Raw genomic sequence first — 18885 nt, forward strand, 5'->3', positions numbered from 1 at the left:
GCATTTTAAATAAATACTATATATTTCTCAAAAAAAATAAAAATAAATACTATATTTAATTATAGCACAATTCTAAATAATTTTCGATATAACATTTGCCTATTTTCTTCTAACTATTTTGGCATGATAATTCACAAATACATTAGAGATAATCCAAAATCTACAAATAGAAGTAAATGGGAAGGAAAAAAATTTCCCATATGTTAAGGTTAAAAAGAAAAACAAAAAAACTACGAGAAGTTTGAGTTTTACAACTATTAATCTGAATCTGAAGATATTAAAGATTCAGGATTTAATGTCATCACCATTTTCGATAGCATCTCCCCCATGTCTTGTAACTCATCCTGTTCAAAGCCCCAACTTCTAAGTAACTGCGCCCCAGGTGCTCCTCTCTCGACTCCATATCGACGAAGCTTCCCCAACCTATTATCCAAATATGGCAACACAGCATTGCTTGAACGTAGTCTAGCTGCCATGGGAATGGAGTGAACATCAAGAGAACCTCTTGATGAGAAACCGCTGATCGGGCTGCCAAGCAGCTCCCCTTGTTGCCCAACGAGGTTGCCAAAGATTGAGGGAAAAGGCAAGGGAATTGGAAGAGGGCATCGAGCCACAGAGAGATGGCAAAACATGGGCCTTGATGTTGCTTGTTTGTATGAAGCTTCAACCATATCTTTTACTTCAGGAACTGAAGCCCGTTTAAGTCCTGTAATATCAAAAGATAACTTACATTATTATTTTCTTAAAACTATAATCCCCGCCCAATTCTACATGTATAAATCGGCAACTGATAATAATAACGGTATAAGTATCTAAAATTTTAAGTTTATAATCAGTATAAAGCTAATGACTTTTTTTAGCAACATAAGTACCCAATGTTGTAAAATTATATTTTCTTGTCTAATTTTGTCAGTACAAACTCTGTTAGCGTCTTAACCAGAACACATGTAAAATCTAAATTCTAAATTATTAGGTCTTGATAAAAACATTTAGTATCAGTCTTCTTTTAATAAAAGAGTCTAGCTATAAATTTTAGACATTAACAGAGTCTGTACTAATAAAATGGACAAAAATTACAGTTTTACTAACATTCGGTACTTTTACCGCTAAAAAAATAATTAGGTTTATACCATTTACAAACTCAATACTTTGAGTCCTTATGCCGCTATTTACTCTAGTTACTATAGTGACATCTCTTGGGTGAAAATAAAGTACATTATTGCTTTTGAAAGTGTTATTCTAATCGAAAACTCGTTGTGTTACCAAGCGCTCCCTAGTTTCTAGTCTATCTATCTTATATATACAAGTAAAAGCCAACTTGAACAAAAACAAAGTGAAAGGGCCAAGAGCAAGTGCATTTTTACTTTTAGAAAAATGAACACATTCAAAACTGAGAGGCAATGGCGTACACGTTACCTGAACTAAATGTTCCATGGGCACAAATGGATTCTACTGCCTGTAAGTCTTCTGCATTCTCATTTATCTCTGGTGTCAATGACTGCAAACTACCAAGCAAAGTCTGATTGAATTGTGTCCCTGAATTCCATGATGCCGAATAATTAGCCAAAATCATAGCATCATAGAACAAAATCCCAAATGAGCTAAGGAATTAAATTAAATTAAATACCAGTCAAGGAAGGAGCTGGCATCGCGACATCCATGATAGCCACCATATTCTCCCTGGCTTGAGCTGCTAGCATCTGTACAAGCTCATTAACATTCATGGAGCCTGAAATATCACGTGGATCCGAAGTAGGCCCACCTTGTTCCATTCGAAATGGGAGGCTAATGCTATGTAGTGCGGCTGCATAAACTGCGCTTGAATGATACAGCATTTCATCTTTGATGTTAAGGTTCATTGCAGCTTTACCTTCAATTTGCCCAAACAAAAAAATGTAATGGTAAATAACAGCTTTCATAAGATGAAAATGCAAGAGAATCAGGAGAAATAATGAGTTTTGCTTACTTGTACTCAAAGAAGGTAAGCCAATAGGTATAATCAGTTTACAGAAGGGTGAAAGCCTTGAAAATGAAACTGCATCATGAAGATCCCTAGAGACAGTCTGCTTCCGGCTCCTGGGATTCACGTGAGAAACAGGGCCACGAACAGTATATAACAATACTGGAATGTTCGTGTAGTCATCAGCAATGTTCTCCAAGAAATCTGCCGCTAGACCAGAGAAGCCTCCTGAATCATCCACAATGAATTGAAAACCCTGTTCCGATCACCAAGACTCATCAGCAAAAAAAGATTATCTTAAGAGTTGAGAATGTTATTATTGATTATTGTAAAATTAGATAAGTGAAAGGACCTTCCATAACTTGGTAATAAATTTATAGTAACATAATGGAAAATGGGAATATGTAAATTCTGTCAGTAAAATGATGGAATCATATGTACCTGAATATGATCACACTCCTCTACAAAAAAGCGAAGCCTGTCACCAATTTCTTCTCCTCTTAAACCCTCGGTAAAAGCATCTCTTCCAGCCCCATAATTATCGAATTCTTGTGCATCCATTCCTAATCCAGTTAATTCATACAAACTCTGGTGATGATAGTGAACTTTTGAGAAGTCTGTCCAAAATTGTACATCGTTTTGTAAACTTTCAACTACATCATTATCATGAATCTCTTTTGGAAGACTACTATTCCCATCATTTAGGAGAGTTGAATTTCCATGTTCTTCAACGTGCAAACGTTGTAAAAACAAATTCTTCTTATGAGGTTCCAAGGCATGGGTAGAAATATTACCATCCCTGCACAATGGTACATAGATAATGAATTCGATTAAAGATTGTTGTAACACAACGCAACAAGATGGCCATAAGCTTGATAAATACAATTATCCAAACGTACGTATATAAAAACTAATCACCAAGAACATCATACGAAGCCACAGACACCTAATTGAAAGACTAACCATGTTAAAACATTTGATTCAGCATGTGAATTTTCACCGTACAATGTTCCACGCGAACTCATAGACCCAAGGGATCCTGCAATTTCCAGACATTTAAATTTACAAATTTCTTAAAGAGAAGCACAAATAAGTGAAACTAGCTGAAAGTTTCAAACTCAAGTTTGCACGATTATACATTCTATGATGCTGCTAAATCCTAAAAGTACTTATAAAAAGGCTATTTGTGTCTAGTGGAAATAAAATACTCAGCATTCTGAATCTACATCGACAAAGAAACAGTATCAAGAATTTGTTATATACTGCTAAGAGACTAAGTAAGTACCTTGAAAGTCAACTGAAACTAAGCGAGGAGTATAAGAAACAGTGCCCTGCACATTTGAACAGAAAAAAATAAGCAAGACAATACAATAATCATAGTGAATTCTGAAAAGTAAATCAATAATCATGCCATTATCTCAATGAAACACAACCCCATTAAAGAAAATGACCTGAAAATGTTGATCTTAAAAAAGAGAAGGAAAAAAGTATCTCACCTCATGTGTCTCACCAGTACGGTACAGCACATCCATGTTTAAATTTTGATTACTGAAGGCTTGATCAGCATGAGGGTCCAAAGCCAACCCAAGTAATTCATCCTTCATCATTGAACACATATTAGTTTAGACATGTAAGCCCTAATCATATACTAATCTATGATCTTAACAAGAACAATTATAGCTTCAAATTTCTTAAAAAATAAGAAAACTAATATCTTAATTCCTCTACTTATTTTGGGATAACTAAGCTAGTTCCAAAATCTGACCCAGCAAAATAATATGAGCAAAACCAGCTCAATGGCAAATAAATCACTTCGATATATACCAATCCCAACTGAGCCCAACAGTTAAGAAAGTTTAAAAAACAATCATTTCTTCTCTAATTCTTTAATTGGGAAGAAAGTAAAAAAGACTTACAAATGAAAATTAGTTTACCTGAAAGTTCCAGAAATGGGAGCCAACAAAGTTTGCGAAGCCTCCAACTTGAAGAGTGACGATTTCTCTCATACTTGAAAACCCAAAATGGAGCTCTAGAGTAGGGTTTAAGTACCAACCTTCAACTTCAAGGGTTTAAGCTTCGGAAGAGCAGAGAAGCCATAAAAATGTAGGCAAATGAAACCATCTACAGAGCGAATCGACCCGAGCAAGAAGAGTGAGTAAAAGCCATTTTGTTAGCTTTGAGTTACCTAATCTTCCCAATATCCAAAACTAAGTAAATCCACAAAAGCCAATATTAAATTTATCATTCGTCTTATCGATATCTTACAAGAGATTCAACAAGTAATGTAAAAAAAAGGTGTTCATTGGATCACATCTAATGGATTTGGACCCATCCCATCCGATCTGATCCAATTATTTATTGGATATTGGATTAGTCATCCAATCCGATTCAATGGATGTATTGGATTAGATCGGTTCCATTCATTAGATGCTTTAACTGGTTTTTTATTGGATTGGATTGGATCCATCCATGGATCCAATCCAGTTTAGCCACTATTTAGGCTGGTTTCATTTAAAAGAAAAAAATATATGAAAAAAACATAATTCAAAACCTAATAATCCAACATAGATAATAAACAACCTAATTTTCATGATCCCATAATAAAAATATAACACAAATCTAACTTAATAAGCACAAAGAGATAAAGACCTGCAGAAATAGATAACACAATTACAAATGAAAGAATTTATACATATATTTTCTTCTTTCAACCTTTTTCTTCTTCAACTTTTTATAATTTATTATATAAAGCTTGCATAATAATGGGGTGGGGTAGCGGGAGGTACACTAAATTTTCTTTATATGATCAAGCAATCACACCATAAATAGAATGAGGGACCTAACTAAAATCAAAATGGAACAATACAATAATTATTTCAAAGTTCCTACTGGTTTTATTTCACTTCTCATAACCCACTACATTATTTACATGTAGTTTTGCTGCTTAATTTAGATTTTTATACTTGTATATCATGCAAACATCATACGGATAACACTGGTCCTTCAAAAGTCAATACCAATCCCTTGTTTATTCCTCATTGCCAATAAATATGCTTCCAAAAACTCATAATTCAACAGTACACTTGTTTCTCTCTGCGATTTTAGAGATTATCAGTTAGATATATATATATATACACACACACACTAACAGTAACAGACTATATATATTTTTTTATACATACTTAAAAATTGAAAAGGGTCCATAGTTACCAGAAACCTTTGAACGAAATCTACCAGAAAACCCAGAAATGAAATGATTTTATACATTTAATTGCAAAGCCACCAAAAGAGAACAAGTGAACAACTCCATAGCTACCAGAGATGTGAACAACTGAGAGAGAGAGAGAGAGAGAGACTCACTATTTGAGAGGCTCGGAGAGAGAGGGCAGACGACCGGAGGAGCGCCGAGCTGCGGAGAGAGAGCAGACCACTGGAGGAGAGGGAGAAACACCGGAGAAGCGGCGAGCAGAGGAGGCGGGAGGCGGAGCGACTGAAACAGTAAAAATGGTTTATGGGTTCACGCTGCGCTTAGGAGGAGTTCGTCTGAGGTGGTGCACTCTCGTCTCGCCGTCGTTGTTTGTCTCAGGCGTTGGAGGTCTTCGACTCTCAAGATGGGCAGCGACCGTTTAGTGTTTTAGGAAGATTGAGATTTCATATTTTAGATTTAGGGTTTTTTTATTTAATCATAATATATTTTTTTAAAACAAAATAAGTAAATATATAAAATTATAAATATTAAATATGATTGTATGGATATTGGATGATATTAGATTGGATCGGTTCGGTTATCTATTAGATCGGATGTCTTATCTAATATTCGATCCGATCCATTTAAATTTTTAAAATTTACATCTGATCCGATCCAATTATGATTAAATATCCGATTTTATTCGGTCGGTTGTAATTAGATCGGGTGACTTTCTGCACACCCCTACTTAAAACAATGTAAGAAAATAGGATAATTACTCTATTATATAAAGGGTAAATACCATTTTAGACCCTGTGTTTTGCAAAAGTTACAGATTGGATCATGTGTTTTGTTAAATGACAAAATGGACCCTGTATTTTATAAAATAGTAAAAATAAGACCCTAAGCTTAATTTTTGACAACTTTTTTTTTTTAATACAACCAACTTGAAGACAATACTAGATACAATAAATGTAAACAGTTTTGTCATAGCATTTTTAGATCGGATTATAATTAAACTTTATTTTGACAAAAAATCAATTCAGGGTCCTATATGTACTATTTTAGAAAATACATGGTCATTTTGTCATTTAACAAAACACAGGGTCCAATTGGTAACTTTTGTAAAACAGAAGGTCCAAAATGGTATTTACCCTTATATAAATATCTAATTTTTTTTTTTGGTAAATTTAATGTTTGGGTTGTTCTAGTGAATTCTATGTGAATTGATATGTGGATTTTGATTACTATTTAAATTATTTCGTTAGTTGTTATATAAATTGTTATATGAATTTCTGTAAAAATACAAAAAAAAAAAAAAAACTACTTTAAGATGTAAAGATGGAAAAACTCAAAAAAAAAACATGTAAATATGGGTTTTTTTTTTTAATTGAAAGGAATTACAAAAAAAAAAAATAGCAGAATTACTTTATATATTATTTTTTTTTACCTTTTTTTTGTTTTGTAAATTTAAAGTTTGAAATGTTCTAGTGGTTTCTATGTGGATTTTAATTACAATTTAAGTTGTTTTGTTAGTTGTTATGGTAATTGTTATATGAATTTCTACCAGGAATACTGAACAAAGATATGCAAGCATTGATTTCATTCTCAACAAGCTTCTACAAATATCTCCAATTGAATTCTATAAACTCAAATCCAATAAATCTACTCGAAATAAAGGAACTTCAATAGATCGTAATTGCACTCAAAAATATAAGGATATTTATTATTTGTTTACTCATTTTATAGAGCAAAATGTAACAACCCTCCCCTATAAATAATGAAGGCATTCACAAGGGGAAGGGGGCTAGACCGAGAAACTAAGAGCTATACTCATATTTACACATCTAAGAACAATTTGCTGAAAGGTTTCCTCTATAAATACTTTGAGAACCAAAACTAGAAATCACTTTATATTCCTTAGTGATATGTCCAGTATTATCTCACAAGTAATACAATTAAAGGAAAATAGGTCATTAGCCATATATAAAGGAGCTGAATCTTTATAAATCTTTGTGCTTTTTTTCCTTCTATTATTTTTACTCCTTACCAGTAATTGACTAGTATTTATTATACTCTGAGTCAGTTAGCGATTTTCCCGATCAACAATACTCAATTACTCATAATAACATAACATAATTTTAACTTTAAATAATATAATAAAATATTTATTCTATATAAAGTGTGTCTATATAACAGAATTCTTAGTTTATAAGAAATTCATGGGTATTTTTTTATTTATATTAAAAATAAAATAGTTTATGAGAAATTCGTAAGTCGCTTTTTATTTATATATAATAAAATAAATAAAATAAATCTATTAAATCCAAAAAAAAAATGATAAGGTGTTTGCTGTTGTACATCTACGATTGAGTTTTCTTTAATTATTTATTGTATTCCTTTCCCTATTACAATTTAGACATTCCCATTCTAATTTATACGAGAGCTAGCTGAGAATGACTTCCACTCTCATTAACCCAAAACCCATTTGTATCTCATCTCTTCTCTCTTTTTTTCCATCCCAATATATATATATATATATATATATCAGAATTAGATATGCCAAGAATGCATTCTCATCAATGATTATCATTACATTGAATATTATTAATTTTAAAATTATGGTATTAAAAAAAATTAAAAACTAAAATAAAATTAACAAACGTGACTTGGCACGTAACATCTATCTAGTATAAATATAAACATTGATGTAACCGAAAGGTGAGCATTATGATTATTTTTAAATGCAAAAGTTTGTGTATTTATTATATTTAATTTTGTTGATATTTTTTCGGTATTATATTTAGAGAAATAGCATTTTTGTAAACAAAATATCTAAACTTCAGCTACCATTTCATTGGAAAAGAATATTGGTATTTAAAATTTATAAACTATATCAGCATTGCTATTAGGCACTAGTGGTGCCTAGCACCTTTGCGATATATCGCGTTGCGAATGGCTAGCGATACTCCCTAAAAGCTATTATATTAAATTATATAAGACCCGATATTTAATTGGACTAATAGCGATATTGACACATAGGAAGGTGCTAGGCACCACTGATACCCTTTAGCATTTCTGGAACTATATATAAATGTTTTTGGTAAAAGCAACAACAATAATGACACAAAACAATGACAAACGACACCTAAGATAAAACAACAACTAAAGGAAAAGTCTTGTAAGACTATAACACAACAAAAATTCCTTTAAAAGAAAAAGAAAGTACAATAAAAAACATAAAACATAGTAATGCTAAGCCTTTACACTTATAGTATTGCTACAAAGTAATGCAATTATTGCTTACATCAAGATTTCATAAGGGAGGAAAAGAATGTGATGTTACACGGTTTCTTAATCAAAGAGACTCTGTTGTTGAATGATAAGGGGGATAACTAATTCTTAAGTATAATAATTAAAAAAAAAAGGAGATGATAAAAGAAAAACTTTATTTATTCAATAATATATTTTATTACACAATAATTAAATTCAAACTTTGTAGAAGATAATGATCTACAAAATTCAAATAGAACTATTTTAAGTGGACAAAACAAGCGTTTGCCAAGTAAAAACATATGCACACATGAATCATGACATGTGATTATTATTATTATTATTATTATTATTATTAAGATATATTACTATATAATTAGCAAAGTACGTAGAATTATACTACTTTGACAGCATATACAAGACGCACAGAATGATTAAGAGCATCAGACCAAGTAATATCTCCAAAATTATATCCATTAGAAGCCCCTTTGCCATCAAACGACACCTCAAAAGAAACCTTGTTTAGACTGTTGCTGAACACAATCGTATCAGGATTAACTTTTACAACTAAGCCTTTGGGAGAATTGACTCGAGCAGTGTATGTTAAGGTGGAGGGTCCCACATTGGTTACAGTCCTTTTGACGATTGTAGGAGTTGATTGCTGTCGTTTTAGATTGCCAATAGAGATGGAAGGGTAATTAATGTTTGTGATGAGTTCTGGACGTGAGTTTTTAGGGCATTGTAAGTTTACTCCCTTAATTACAGATTTTATCATTGCCTCTGTATAACCGTAGTAACACAGGAAATTAAAATAGTCTTGTGTGGTTGTATTGAATACAAACCCTGGGTCTACAGCTTTCATATGGTTTAATTCTCCACATCCAGCCTCATGTGGACTTGCCATAACGTTTAGTTCATTTGTTAATGGTTTTCCCCTGTTGTCGTATGCACTTGCTAGTTTGTGCACAATAAAAAAACAAAACTTCAGCTCATATATATATTTTAATTTTATTTAATAATTTAAATATTTATACAGTAAATTATTCTAAATAATAAATGTATTAAAAAAAATACTCATCAATTTAAAAAAATTCAACTTATAGAATTGAGAGAGAGGTATATATATATATATATATATACTAGGTGAATGTACGTGCCGAGCCACGTATTGCTAGTTTTATTTAAGATTTTGGTCTTTTTAAGATTTTGAATGTATTTTATTTTTAAAGATTACAAATTTTTTGTTTGAAAAAATTAAATATTTATATTTGAAATATTATTTAATAATGTATTAAAAATAATATTAGTGTAATTATAAAATTGTAAATAAATTTATTATTGGAGTAGTAGATTATTCTATTTAGTTTTTTTTTTTAACATAGCATTGTATTGTTTATATCTATAAATATTCTGTAAAGTGTTAATATTATATGAACATCTCCATTTATAAAGCTAAAAAGTGGGTCAATGACAGAAGTGGTATATCTGCAATCACACAAAGATAGAAGTGGTATTTCTACTTCCTATGCTTATCCAGAGAAAACATTGGATAACGTGAGGTTAACTTTAATATATAAAGATTTTTCTTTTTTAAAAAATAAATAAAAAAAAATATTAATATTCTTTTTTAAATATTAATATTTAAAAGATTGTTTAATTTTTTGGATTTAATTATTGGGTTTATTTGTTAACGGGAGAGCAAACTAATCGTTAAATTTAACAGAATATTCTTTTATTTTTAAGTATATTCTGTTAAACCAAATTCTTAGTTAGATAAGACTTTTAATATATAAAGATATATATATATATATATATATACCCGTTGTCATAAGTGCTGATTTGATTATAGAAGGAGTCCATGTAGGATGAACAGACTTGATGAAAGCAGCAGCCCCAGATACATGTGGACAAGCCATAGAGGTTCCAGAATCGAACCTGAAATTTGTTGTGTCCCTAGCAGCAGCTAAAATTGCCGCTCCGGGAGCCATTATATCCGGCTGTTTTGTTTTAATATATTACACTCACATCATTATTAGGATATAGATATATAGATATATAGAGAGAAAGAGAGGGAGAGAGAGAGTGTGTGACCTTTAGAATGTTTTCTGTAAAATATCCAGGACCTCTTGATGAAAAGTTAGCCACCATTGGTGCAGGTTTATATAATTTTGGAATTTCAACTGTTGGATAAATTGTTGCTCTTGGATTCCTGTAGTGTTACAAATAATATAAATGTTTACAAATATGCTATATATTATATATGACGCACTATTATATCATAAACTTAATTATAATTACTACATATTATTATTTGAGTATTCTCAATAAATGATTTGTAATAGCTAGGAGGTAAGAAAAAAAATAGCTAAAGCTTAAAAAAAAAATTCTCTAATAAATGAGCTAAACTCTTCTCTAATTTAGCTAAAGAATTATATGAGCTATTTTCTTAGCTAAATGTAGCTATAATTACAAACTATTCATCACAAAAATACTAAATGAAATTATTGGTGCCTAGTATTTTCCTTGATGTTATACTGCTATATATTGGTGTAATTAAATACCGTGTCTTATATAAAAAAATAACTTTTAAAAAATATCGATAACCAATTGTAGGACGTTACCTATAAAAAGTAGTGGTGCCCAATAACATCGATTCATCAGCTAAAACATTTTATATTATTTTTTTTATACCTTATGTTTCTGTGATCTTTTTCTTAAAAAAAATTATATTCTAGTTTATTATTATTATTTTCATAATATTAAATTAATAAAAAAAATTAAAGATATAATATTTAAATGATGTAGAAAAAAATATAAAGAATTTGATGTATAGAATAAATAGTAATGTAAATGTGTGAAGTAATAAAAAAAAATATTTTAGTGAGATATTTTAAATAATAAAATAAAGTAATTATTAAGAGTACTTATCTACCTATCTTTTAAAATAATTAATTAAAATTTTAATTTTTTTTTATTTTACATCACATATTTACATTATATCACATATTAAATTTTTTATATTTTTTTACATCATTCAAATATTATATTTATTAAAATAAAAATAAAAATAATAATAAAGAAATAGATAGTAAGAGAGAGAGAAGGTAAAAGTTAAATAAAAAATTATTAAAAAATGTTTAATTACAGAGAGAATGTGAATGCTGACAAAAATAAATTATTAAAAATACAATAAAGGAGCTGCATGCCTTAGCTATATGTAGGAGGAAAATCTTAGAGTGAGTGTATATGTAGTTTTCTTATATACATATGTAGCTGATGGGAGTGCATTTTAAAATACCTCACTAAAACATTATTTTTTTTTTTTATTTTATCTCACACATTAATTTCTCTATATTTTTCTCTATGTCATTTAAATAAAAAATATGAAAATGAGTAAAAAATTAATTAATTGAAGGAAAAAGAGAAGAAAATATAAAATACATTTTACCTCTTCACTATTCATGAGCTAAATGTAGAGAAATTTTTCTTGGAGCTTGAGATGAAGTATAATAACTAAGGGTTTAAAGTATTTGTTGGAGCTCAATTTTAAACTTTTAGCTATTTTTTTTAAGCTTTAAGTTACTATAAGACATTTGTTGTGAGTACTCTTAGAACTAGAATGCTTTAAAATAATATTGCTATTAAATATTATATTAATGTGGTAGGTTATGAATATTAAATTATACTATTGTTCTTTTATATTGTTTAGTTATCATTTCTATATTAGTTATATTTAAGTACATGCGCTATAGTAACAAATAATAGCTCTCTAATACTTCTTTATTATTAATTAATCAACTATATGAGTAACAAATAATATATATAGCTTTTTTGTTATATATATATAATAATTATGATGTGATTAATTTGATTAGTAACAGTAATTAATCAATTGAGAAAAGTATTTATAACACTTACGCTGTAGAGTAAAAGTAATTTAGAAGAATGTGATAGTCTGGAATGTTGTTCACTATTACTGATGGGAAAGTATTGGTAGAAGCAAGCGCAGTTACTTCCGTATAAATAATTACTCCTTTACTCCTTTCTAAACCCACAAAGTCTAAACGTGATGAGTTTCCACCATCAACACAAACCACAATACTTCCACTGATTTTCTTTATGTCCAAAGATTCATCGTAACACTTTCTGCATGCATATTTACAATGTTTACCTTAATTTTACCACATGTAAAATATGACCATGCTATCACATCAATATATATTTTGGTTCGTATAGATATATTATATAATACTTTTTTTTTTTTTTTCATTTCATGTTAAAGTATGTATTACAATGACATATATGTATACTGTGGTTATTAACTTATGAATGTTATATAAAATGTCAATTGATCTAATTAGTTAGTTAAATGTTATCAACTATATTTTTTTTGCTGTTGTATTGACACTTACTCTGCAATTGATACAACTGAAGAAGTAATAGCTGCTTCCTTTCCAAGCATAAATGGATATATAGATGACCGTGATAGTTTTGAATAATTAATGCCAAGTGCCTAATATTAAGGGAATTAAAAAACAAAACATTAATTACTTCCATTCCATACTTTTAGGGTGCGTTCGGAAAGTCACAATAGAATTGAATTTGTGTGTAATTAGAGGTAATTACATAATTTGACATGTTTGTCTAACCATGTAATTACACTGTAATTGTGTAATTAAAAATAATTGAGGGGTTTCAATTACACTCTCCAATTCTCATGAGAATTGGATGTAATTACACTGTGTAATTACTAAAATTTTTTCATATTAAATATTAGCTACTTAAAAAATATTATTTTCTCATGTAATTATAACTATTTTGCCAAATAAGATATTAGGAATTCATTGCATTTTAAAATATAGTGTAATTACTAAACTATGTAATTACCACTCTAATAATTACACAGTTACTTCCAAAGACACCCTTAATATATTAAACCATAACAAAAACTCATTACTTCCAATAATCTAGATGTTTATGTTTATTATTTGACAAATTAAACCAATATATATTGTAATTTGCAATTATAATAATGCGATACATCAAATAATAACCTTAAAATACAAAGTAGCAATATTTTCACATTATTCACATACATATCTCTCTTATATTTTTTTTTTGACTTGATATCTTTTTTTTTTTAAAAGTGAACAGTTTAAAATATCTAAACTTATTTACTTATTTTATTATTTAATAAAATTAATTAGATATATTTTTTTATAAATAAATTTTTTTAAAAAATATAATAATATAGTATTAAATTTAATTTTATTATTATTTAAATTAATAATAATTAATTATATAAAAACTCTAATACAACTTTAAACAAACTCTATATTTACTAGTACCTAGCATATATATATATGAGAAATGTTAAATAACACTATTGGTGTCTAGCACCCTCCTATATGTCAATATTGTTATTGGTCCAATTAAGTATCGGATTCCATATAATTTAATATAATAGCTTCAAGAGAGTATTGCTAACCAACCGTAACGTGACATGTCGAGAACGTGCTAAGCACTACTGTTCCTAATAACAATGCTCTATATATATATAGCTAGACATGGAATTTATAAGATATAACAAAAACTTACATTGACAGTTTGGCCATTTCCAAGATGAATCACGGACCTGAAATCTCTATCAATGGTGGAAGCTGCGACACTAAACATCCAGGGTGCGGTGTGGCCTACTGTGGAAGGAGTCGGGCCGGCATTACCGGCTGCAAAAACCGAGAGGATACCATTTTGCTCAGCATGAAAAGCACCAATGGCAAATGGATCATTCAAGAAGCTATTGGAAGAGGGTGAATTGTATGAAATTGAAATAGAGAGTATGTCAACCCCATCACTGATGGCATCATCTATGGCTTTTAATATAGCTGCTGTTGAACAACCACCACCACTATAACACACCTTATAGCTGGCAATCCTTGCTGATGGTGCACCACCTCTCGCAGTCCCATTGCCTAAACCCATACCCTTGTCTGAAGCTCCGCCTACTACAGCACCCGCTGCGGTGGACGACACATGTGTTCCATGCCCGGTGGAATCCCTTGGTGACATTTCTTCATTCCTCGCATTTTTAGGAAGAGGAAGGTAGAATCTTGCACCTATCAACTTCCTATATTTATATAGGTACAAGTCAACCATATAATTAAGGGTCTTTTTTTTTTTACACTTTAAATAAGTTTTTTTTGCATTTTTACGAAATTTTATATAGAAACTCATATTGCAACTACCGCTGCAACCTAAATTGCAACAAAAAATCGTATTGAAATCCCTAGTGCAACTAACGCTACAACCATTTTATCAGAAACCCAAACCGTAAATTTTTAAAAAAAAGTTAAAAAAATAATATATGAGGTAATTTCCCTATAATCAAATTATGTCTACAACAATATCGAATCTTTAGTGGGCTATACAAATATGTAATTTTAGAAGGTAATTTTTTTTTTTGGGGGGGGGAGGGGGGTCTAAGCACAGTATAATTTAAATAAATTAAGGCTTGTTTTATATATAATTTTGTTATATACCTATTACAATTGGAGGAGGGATTGAAGTCTGATGCACTCTCACAAATTCCCTTCCATTTTGAAGGTATTGGCCCTATTCCTTTATCGTTGAAACTTTTAGCCTCCGGCCAGATCCCTAATCATATAAATATATATATATTCATTAATTATTTTTTAGCAATTATTTATTATTGTCATACATATATATATATATATCATTATTTGTAAATTGGTGTGAATATATATTGATATTGCATTTTGCATTATCATTTTGGTTCAACCATGCATAACTATATATACTTTTTATGATCTAAATAGCATGCATAATTGCATATGCATTAAGCCTTTATAATTATTAATTTAATAATAGGCGACATGCATGTTTTTAACACATAACATTATATATCATTTGTGGAGTTAATTAATTGTGTTATATTTTTAATGAATGGTTAATTAGTGAAGCTGTTATATGTATTATTTAATAATTAGTGTGTACAAGATTTATATACATGCAAAATAAAACAAATTTTTTTAATCATCTATGTGTTAATAAGAAATATAAATATGTTTATTTTAATGAAAAAAAAAATTAACTAATATTATGTAGATGTGTGGGCGCCATAGCATATTTTAGTGGTTTTATATTTTTTATTACAAAGAAGAAATTTCAAGTTCAAATCTCTCCTCTCCTAGTACCCATACCCAAATTAAAAGTAAATAAATAAACATGGATCGTAGGTAAAAAATATATAAACCCAATTAATAAAAAAATCAGAAAAAAACTTAAAACAATATAAAAATAGGATCTTTATTACATTAATATACATAATTACTACAAGAAATGTCCCTTTTACCAGCGCATTTCGTAAACTGCGCTGGTAAAAAGATCAAAGTTTTACCAGCGTACATTTGCAGTGGCTAAAATCTAACTTTTACCAGCACATTTACGCGCTGGGAAAAGTTTTTTTTGCCAGCGCTTTTCATTTTATGCTGGCAAAAATTCTAATATCAACATTGATTTGCCAACCCCTTTTACCAACACAACATGGGTAAATTCTATTTTACCAACGCAATACCAACTTTTGCCAGCACAAAAATATACTGGCAAAAGTGACATTTCTTGTAGTGAATTAAGAAATTATTTACAATAATAACCTTACACACAATTATTAAAAATTAAAATTCCACCAGTATTCAACATAGTACTATACTATATGCATTAAATTATAAAATCAGAACTTTAAAAGTAGCTAGGTGCACTTTTTCACGTTCTTTTTTTTTCTGTCCTTTCTTTCTTTTTTTAGTGGTTTTTTCAAACTAAAACTAAGTATTTTTTTTAATATTTTAAAATCAAATATATTAATTTCTCTCTCTTAATAGGTTTTTCAAAAAACAATTCTAATTACACACTAATAATTTTGGCTAAAAAAAATATACCATTACAACTTATTTTTTAAAATAATCAATTGAATATGTGGAAAGCATATATTTTTTTTACCATTAAAATATATATATATTTATATTAATAAAAGAATAATTTTTTAACATCCAAATAGTAACTAAAATGATTTAAACAGAGCTTATTATACCAAACAATTCTGAAAGTTATAAGAAAGTATTTTAATTAAATAAGTTAATTTTATAGAGTAACTTCAATAAAATTACAAAAAGATAGGAACTTATCACATAGTTCAATAGTAAAATTTTATAAATGTATTAATATAACAATTAGTTGCTTATGATGCTTATAAGATACTAATGAGTTATTTTTTATAAAAATATATTTTTTACTTTTATGCTAGAAAGGTAACATTTTAATTACTTATAAGGTCAATAGAATACCAATGAGTTACCTTCTTCATGAAAACACCCACTTTAAGATAAAAATGATTTCATATATATTTTTGTTACATTTTTTTTTGTTTAGTTAGTACTTTTAAAATTATGTGTTAATTTTTAGATTATATTATGTTGTTTTGTTATTAAAGTATTTTTATATTATATTTTTTTAGCAATATCTGTGTTACCTTCAAGTATTTAAGAAACTGATTTGTTACAATAAAATTATATGTTTGTTTTTGGAATATTATGTTGTTTTATTATTTAATAATTTGTACATTAATTTTTTAACAACATTTATGTTACCTTTAAAGTTACTTAATTTTATTGTATAAAACAATAATTGACATATAGTTTTCATTTATTTTTATGGTAGAAACTATTAATTGTCCAATTATTTAAATTTTAAAAATAAACTTAAATTATTAACGTAAATAAAAAAATAGTAATTAATTAGTGTATGATTGGTAATATGAGCAATTCAATAGTTTTTTTTAAAAAAAATTACAAAAGAATAATATATTAAAATGATCACATTAATTAAAGAGTAAATTATAACAATATATTTTTTTAAGTTCAACTAAATAGTCATGTGATAAAAATAATTTTTAAAATTTAAGAGAATGAGATAATAAAAGTTGATTGATAAAAAAAAAAAGAAGGACAAAGAAATTTTTTTTTAAAAAAATAACATGGCTGTAAGCACAAAAAAAAAAAAAAGTGACTTAATATGGCTCAAGTAAAATATAAAAAAATAATTCAAACCTTATTAAATATGTATGAAAGACAAAAACATATCTTATTAAACTAAAAATGGTGTTTTTGATATGAAGATAGAAAAAAAAAAAAAAAGGTGTCATACGTAAAAATGAATTATATATAAATAAATATCAATTATTAATTAGAAAGAAAATAAATAATCGTATAAAAATCTAAAACTTTCATCTCCATTGCTCAAAGAAGATAAAAGAAAAATCAAATAGAAAAGAATGAGTAGAGAAATATAATTTTAATATGTATATGTATATTCAACACCGGTCTATGTATATGTATATTCAGGGCCGACCTTAAGTATAGGTGGGTTAGGGTTCAAATAAAAAAAATACTTTTTAAAAAATATTATTTTTTAATAATTTTTTAAAATATTATTTATTTTAATAGTAAGAGTAAATTTTTTTTTTTTTACTTATAACCCATTTCAACTAAGATCGATATATTGTTATATATGTAAGTACCTGAGTCTATTACACCAATAATGGTGTTATTGGTGAGTGGCTTATCCAAACCCCATTTTGATTGCATTCCCGCTTCTAAAAAATCCCATGAACGAGTAGTTTGTGGTTCAACTATTTTATCCTCAATAACCGATACCACTTCACTATTATGACCTGTTCTCCCATTTTGTATTTTCATCACACAAGACAAAACGAATGCATATATATAAATAATTAATATTTATTAAATAAAAACTACATAAAATTATTAAGAGAGACAAATATACCTAATAAAAGGGAAACTTCATTATCTGTAAGCATAGCAGAGAATCCTCTAATTGCATGGTGATAATGGTGGATTAGAGATATTCTTTCCTTCTCTTCCCTGCCAAAAATTTATTTACATAATATTTAAATTTAAGTTTATATGTACGTAGTGTACAACGAATTAATAATAATGTAAATATATATATATATAATAATTAATTAACCTTGGGATGATGGAGGAGAGTAACTGCAAGTGAGCTAATTCATCAGCAACTTTAACATCTTTTTTGGTTACATTTGATGATGCTTTTTGTGCTCCCATATATATCACATAATGCTGCTTAATTATTATGACAATTATATATATATATGAATTTCTATATTTACAAGAATGTAGATGAGATGATCCAAGTATATATGATTTTAATGATCAGCATTATTTTACGTACGTACCTTGGGGATCTGATTTGTAGTCGGCGTGGGTGAGCCAGAAATGAGCAGCCATTGCAGTGAGAGAAAAGGTAGTACGAGAACAATAATAATATTAATATTAGTCATTGGAACTAATTAATTAACAGTTAACTTCATTATGCGGCTATAACCAAAACCCATCCATATTTATAGAAT

General features: G+C 28.5%; 2 protein-coding genes across 4 annotated transcripts; both read right to left on the bottom strand.

The window, feature by feature from the left end:
* Positions 1-80: 80 nt before the first annotated feature.
* LOC115701097 (uncharacterized) lies at positions 81-5621 on the bottom strand. Of its 3 annotated transcripts, none has more exons than XM_061102099.1 (10): positions 5321-5621; positions 3895-4081; positions 3457-3558; positions 3246-3291; positions 2924-2999; positions 2402-2759; positions 1967-2216; positions 1628-1870; positions 1417-1536; positions 81-706 (listed from the first exon to the last, which is right to left on the bottom strand). In XM_061102099.1, exons 2-10 carry the CDS (start codon positions 3964-3966, stop codon positions 258-260), a joined length of 1716 nt encoding a protein of 571 aa, XP_060958082.1. In that variant the 5' UTR covers positions 3967-4081; positions 5321-5621; the 3' UTR covers positions 81-257. The 3 variants fall into 3 exon arrangements, with proteins under 3 accessions (XP_060958082.1, XP_060958084.1, XP_060958083.1); XM_061102101.1 differs by having other exon boundaries at positions 3895-4145; positions 5321-5618; XM_061102100.1 differs by having other exon boundaries at positions 3895-4167; positions 5321-5618.
* Positions 5622-7784: 2163 nt separating this feature from the next.
* On the bottom strand, positions 7785-18820 carry LOC133029989 (CO(2)-response secreted protease-like). Its single transcript, XM_061102102.1, has 11 exons — positions 18712-18820; positions 18483-18595; positions 18279-18376; positions 18013-18165; positions 14960-15074; positions 14019-14547; positions 12833-12933; positions 12339-12566; positions 10512-10629; positions 10240-10417; positions 7785-9374 (listed from the first exon to the last, which is right to left on the bottom strand). Exons 1-11 carry the CDS (start codon positions 18814-18816, stop codon positions 8815-8817), a joined length of 2298 nt encoding a protein of 765 aa, XP_060958085.1. The 5' UTR covers positions 18817-18820; the 3' UTR covers positions 7785-8814.
* Positions 18821-18885: the final 65 nt, after the last annotated feature.

Source organism: Cannabis sativa, chromosome 8 (genome assembly GCF_029168945.1).
Source record: "Cannabis sativa cultivar Pink pepper isolate KNU-18-1 chromosome 8, ASM2916894v1, whole genome shotgun sequence".
NCBI lineage: Eukaryota > Viridiplantae > Streptophyta > Magnoliopsida > Rosales > Cannabaceae > Cannabis > Cannabis sativa.

Coding starts and splice junctions, on each gene's coding strand:
- LOC133029989 (XM_061102102.1), bottom strand. CDS start 18,816: ATGACTAATATTAATATTATTATTGTTCTCGTACTACCTTTTCTCTCA. Junction 15,075..18,012: donor TATTGGTGTAATAGACTCAG/GTACTTACATAT, acceptor TTATATGATTAG/GGATCTGGCCGGAGGCTAAA. Junction 12,567..12,832: donor TCAGTTGTATCAATTGCAGA/GTAAGTGTCAAT, acceptor ATATGCATGCAG/AAAGTGTTACGATGAATCTT.
- LOC115701097 (XM_061102099.1), bottom strand. CDS start 3,966: ATGAGAGAAATCGTCACTCTTCAAGTTGGAGGCTTCGCAAACTTTGTT. Junction 3,559..3,894: donor CCCATTTCTGGAACTTTCAG/GTAAACTAATTT, acceptor TCAATGATGAAG/GATGAATTACTTGGGTTGGC. Junction 3,292..3,456: donor GTACTGGTGAGACACATGAG/GTGAGATACTTT, acceptor TCAAATGTGCAG/GGCACTGTTTCTTATACTCC.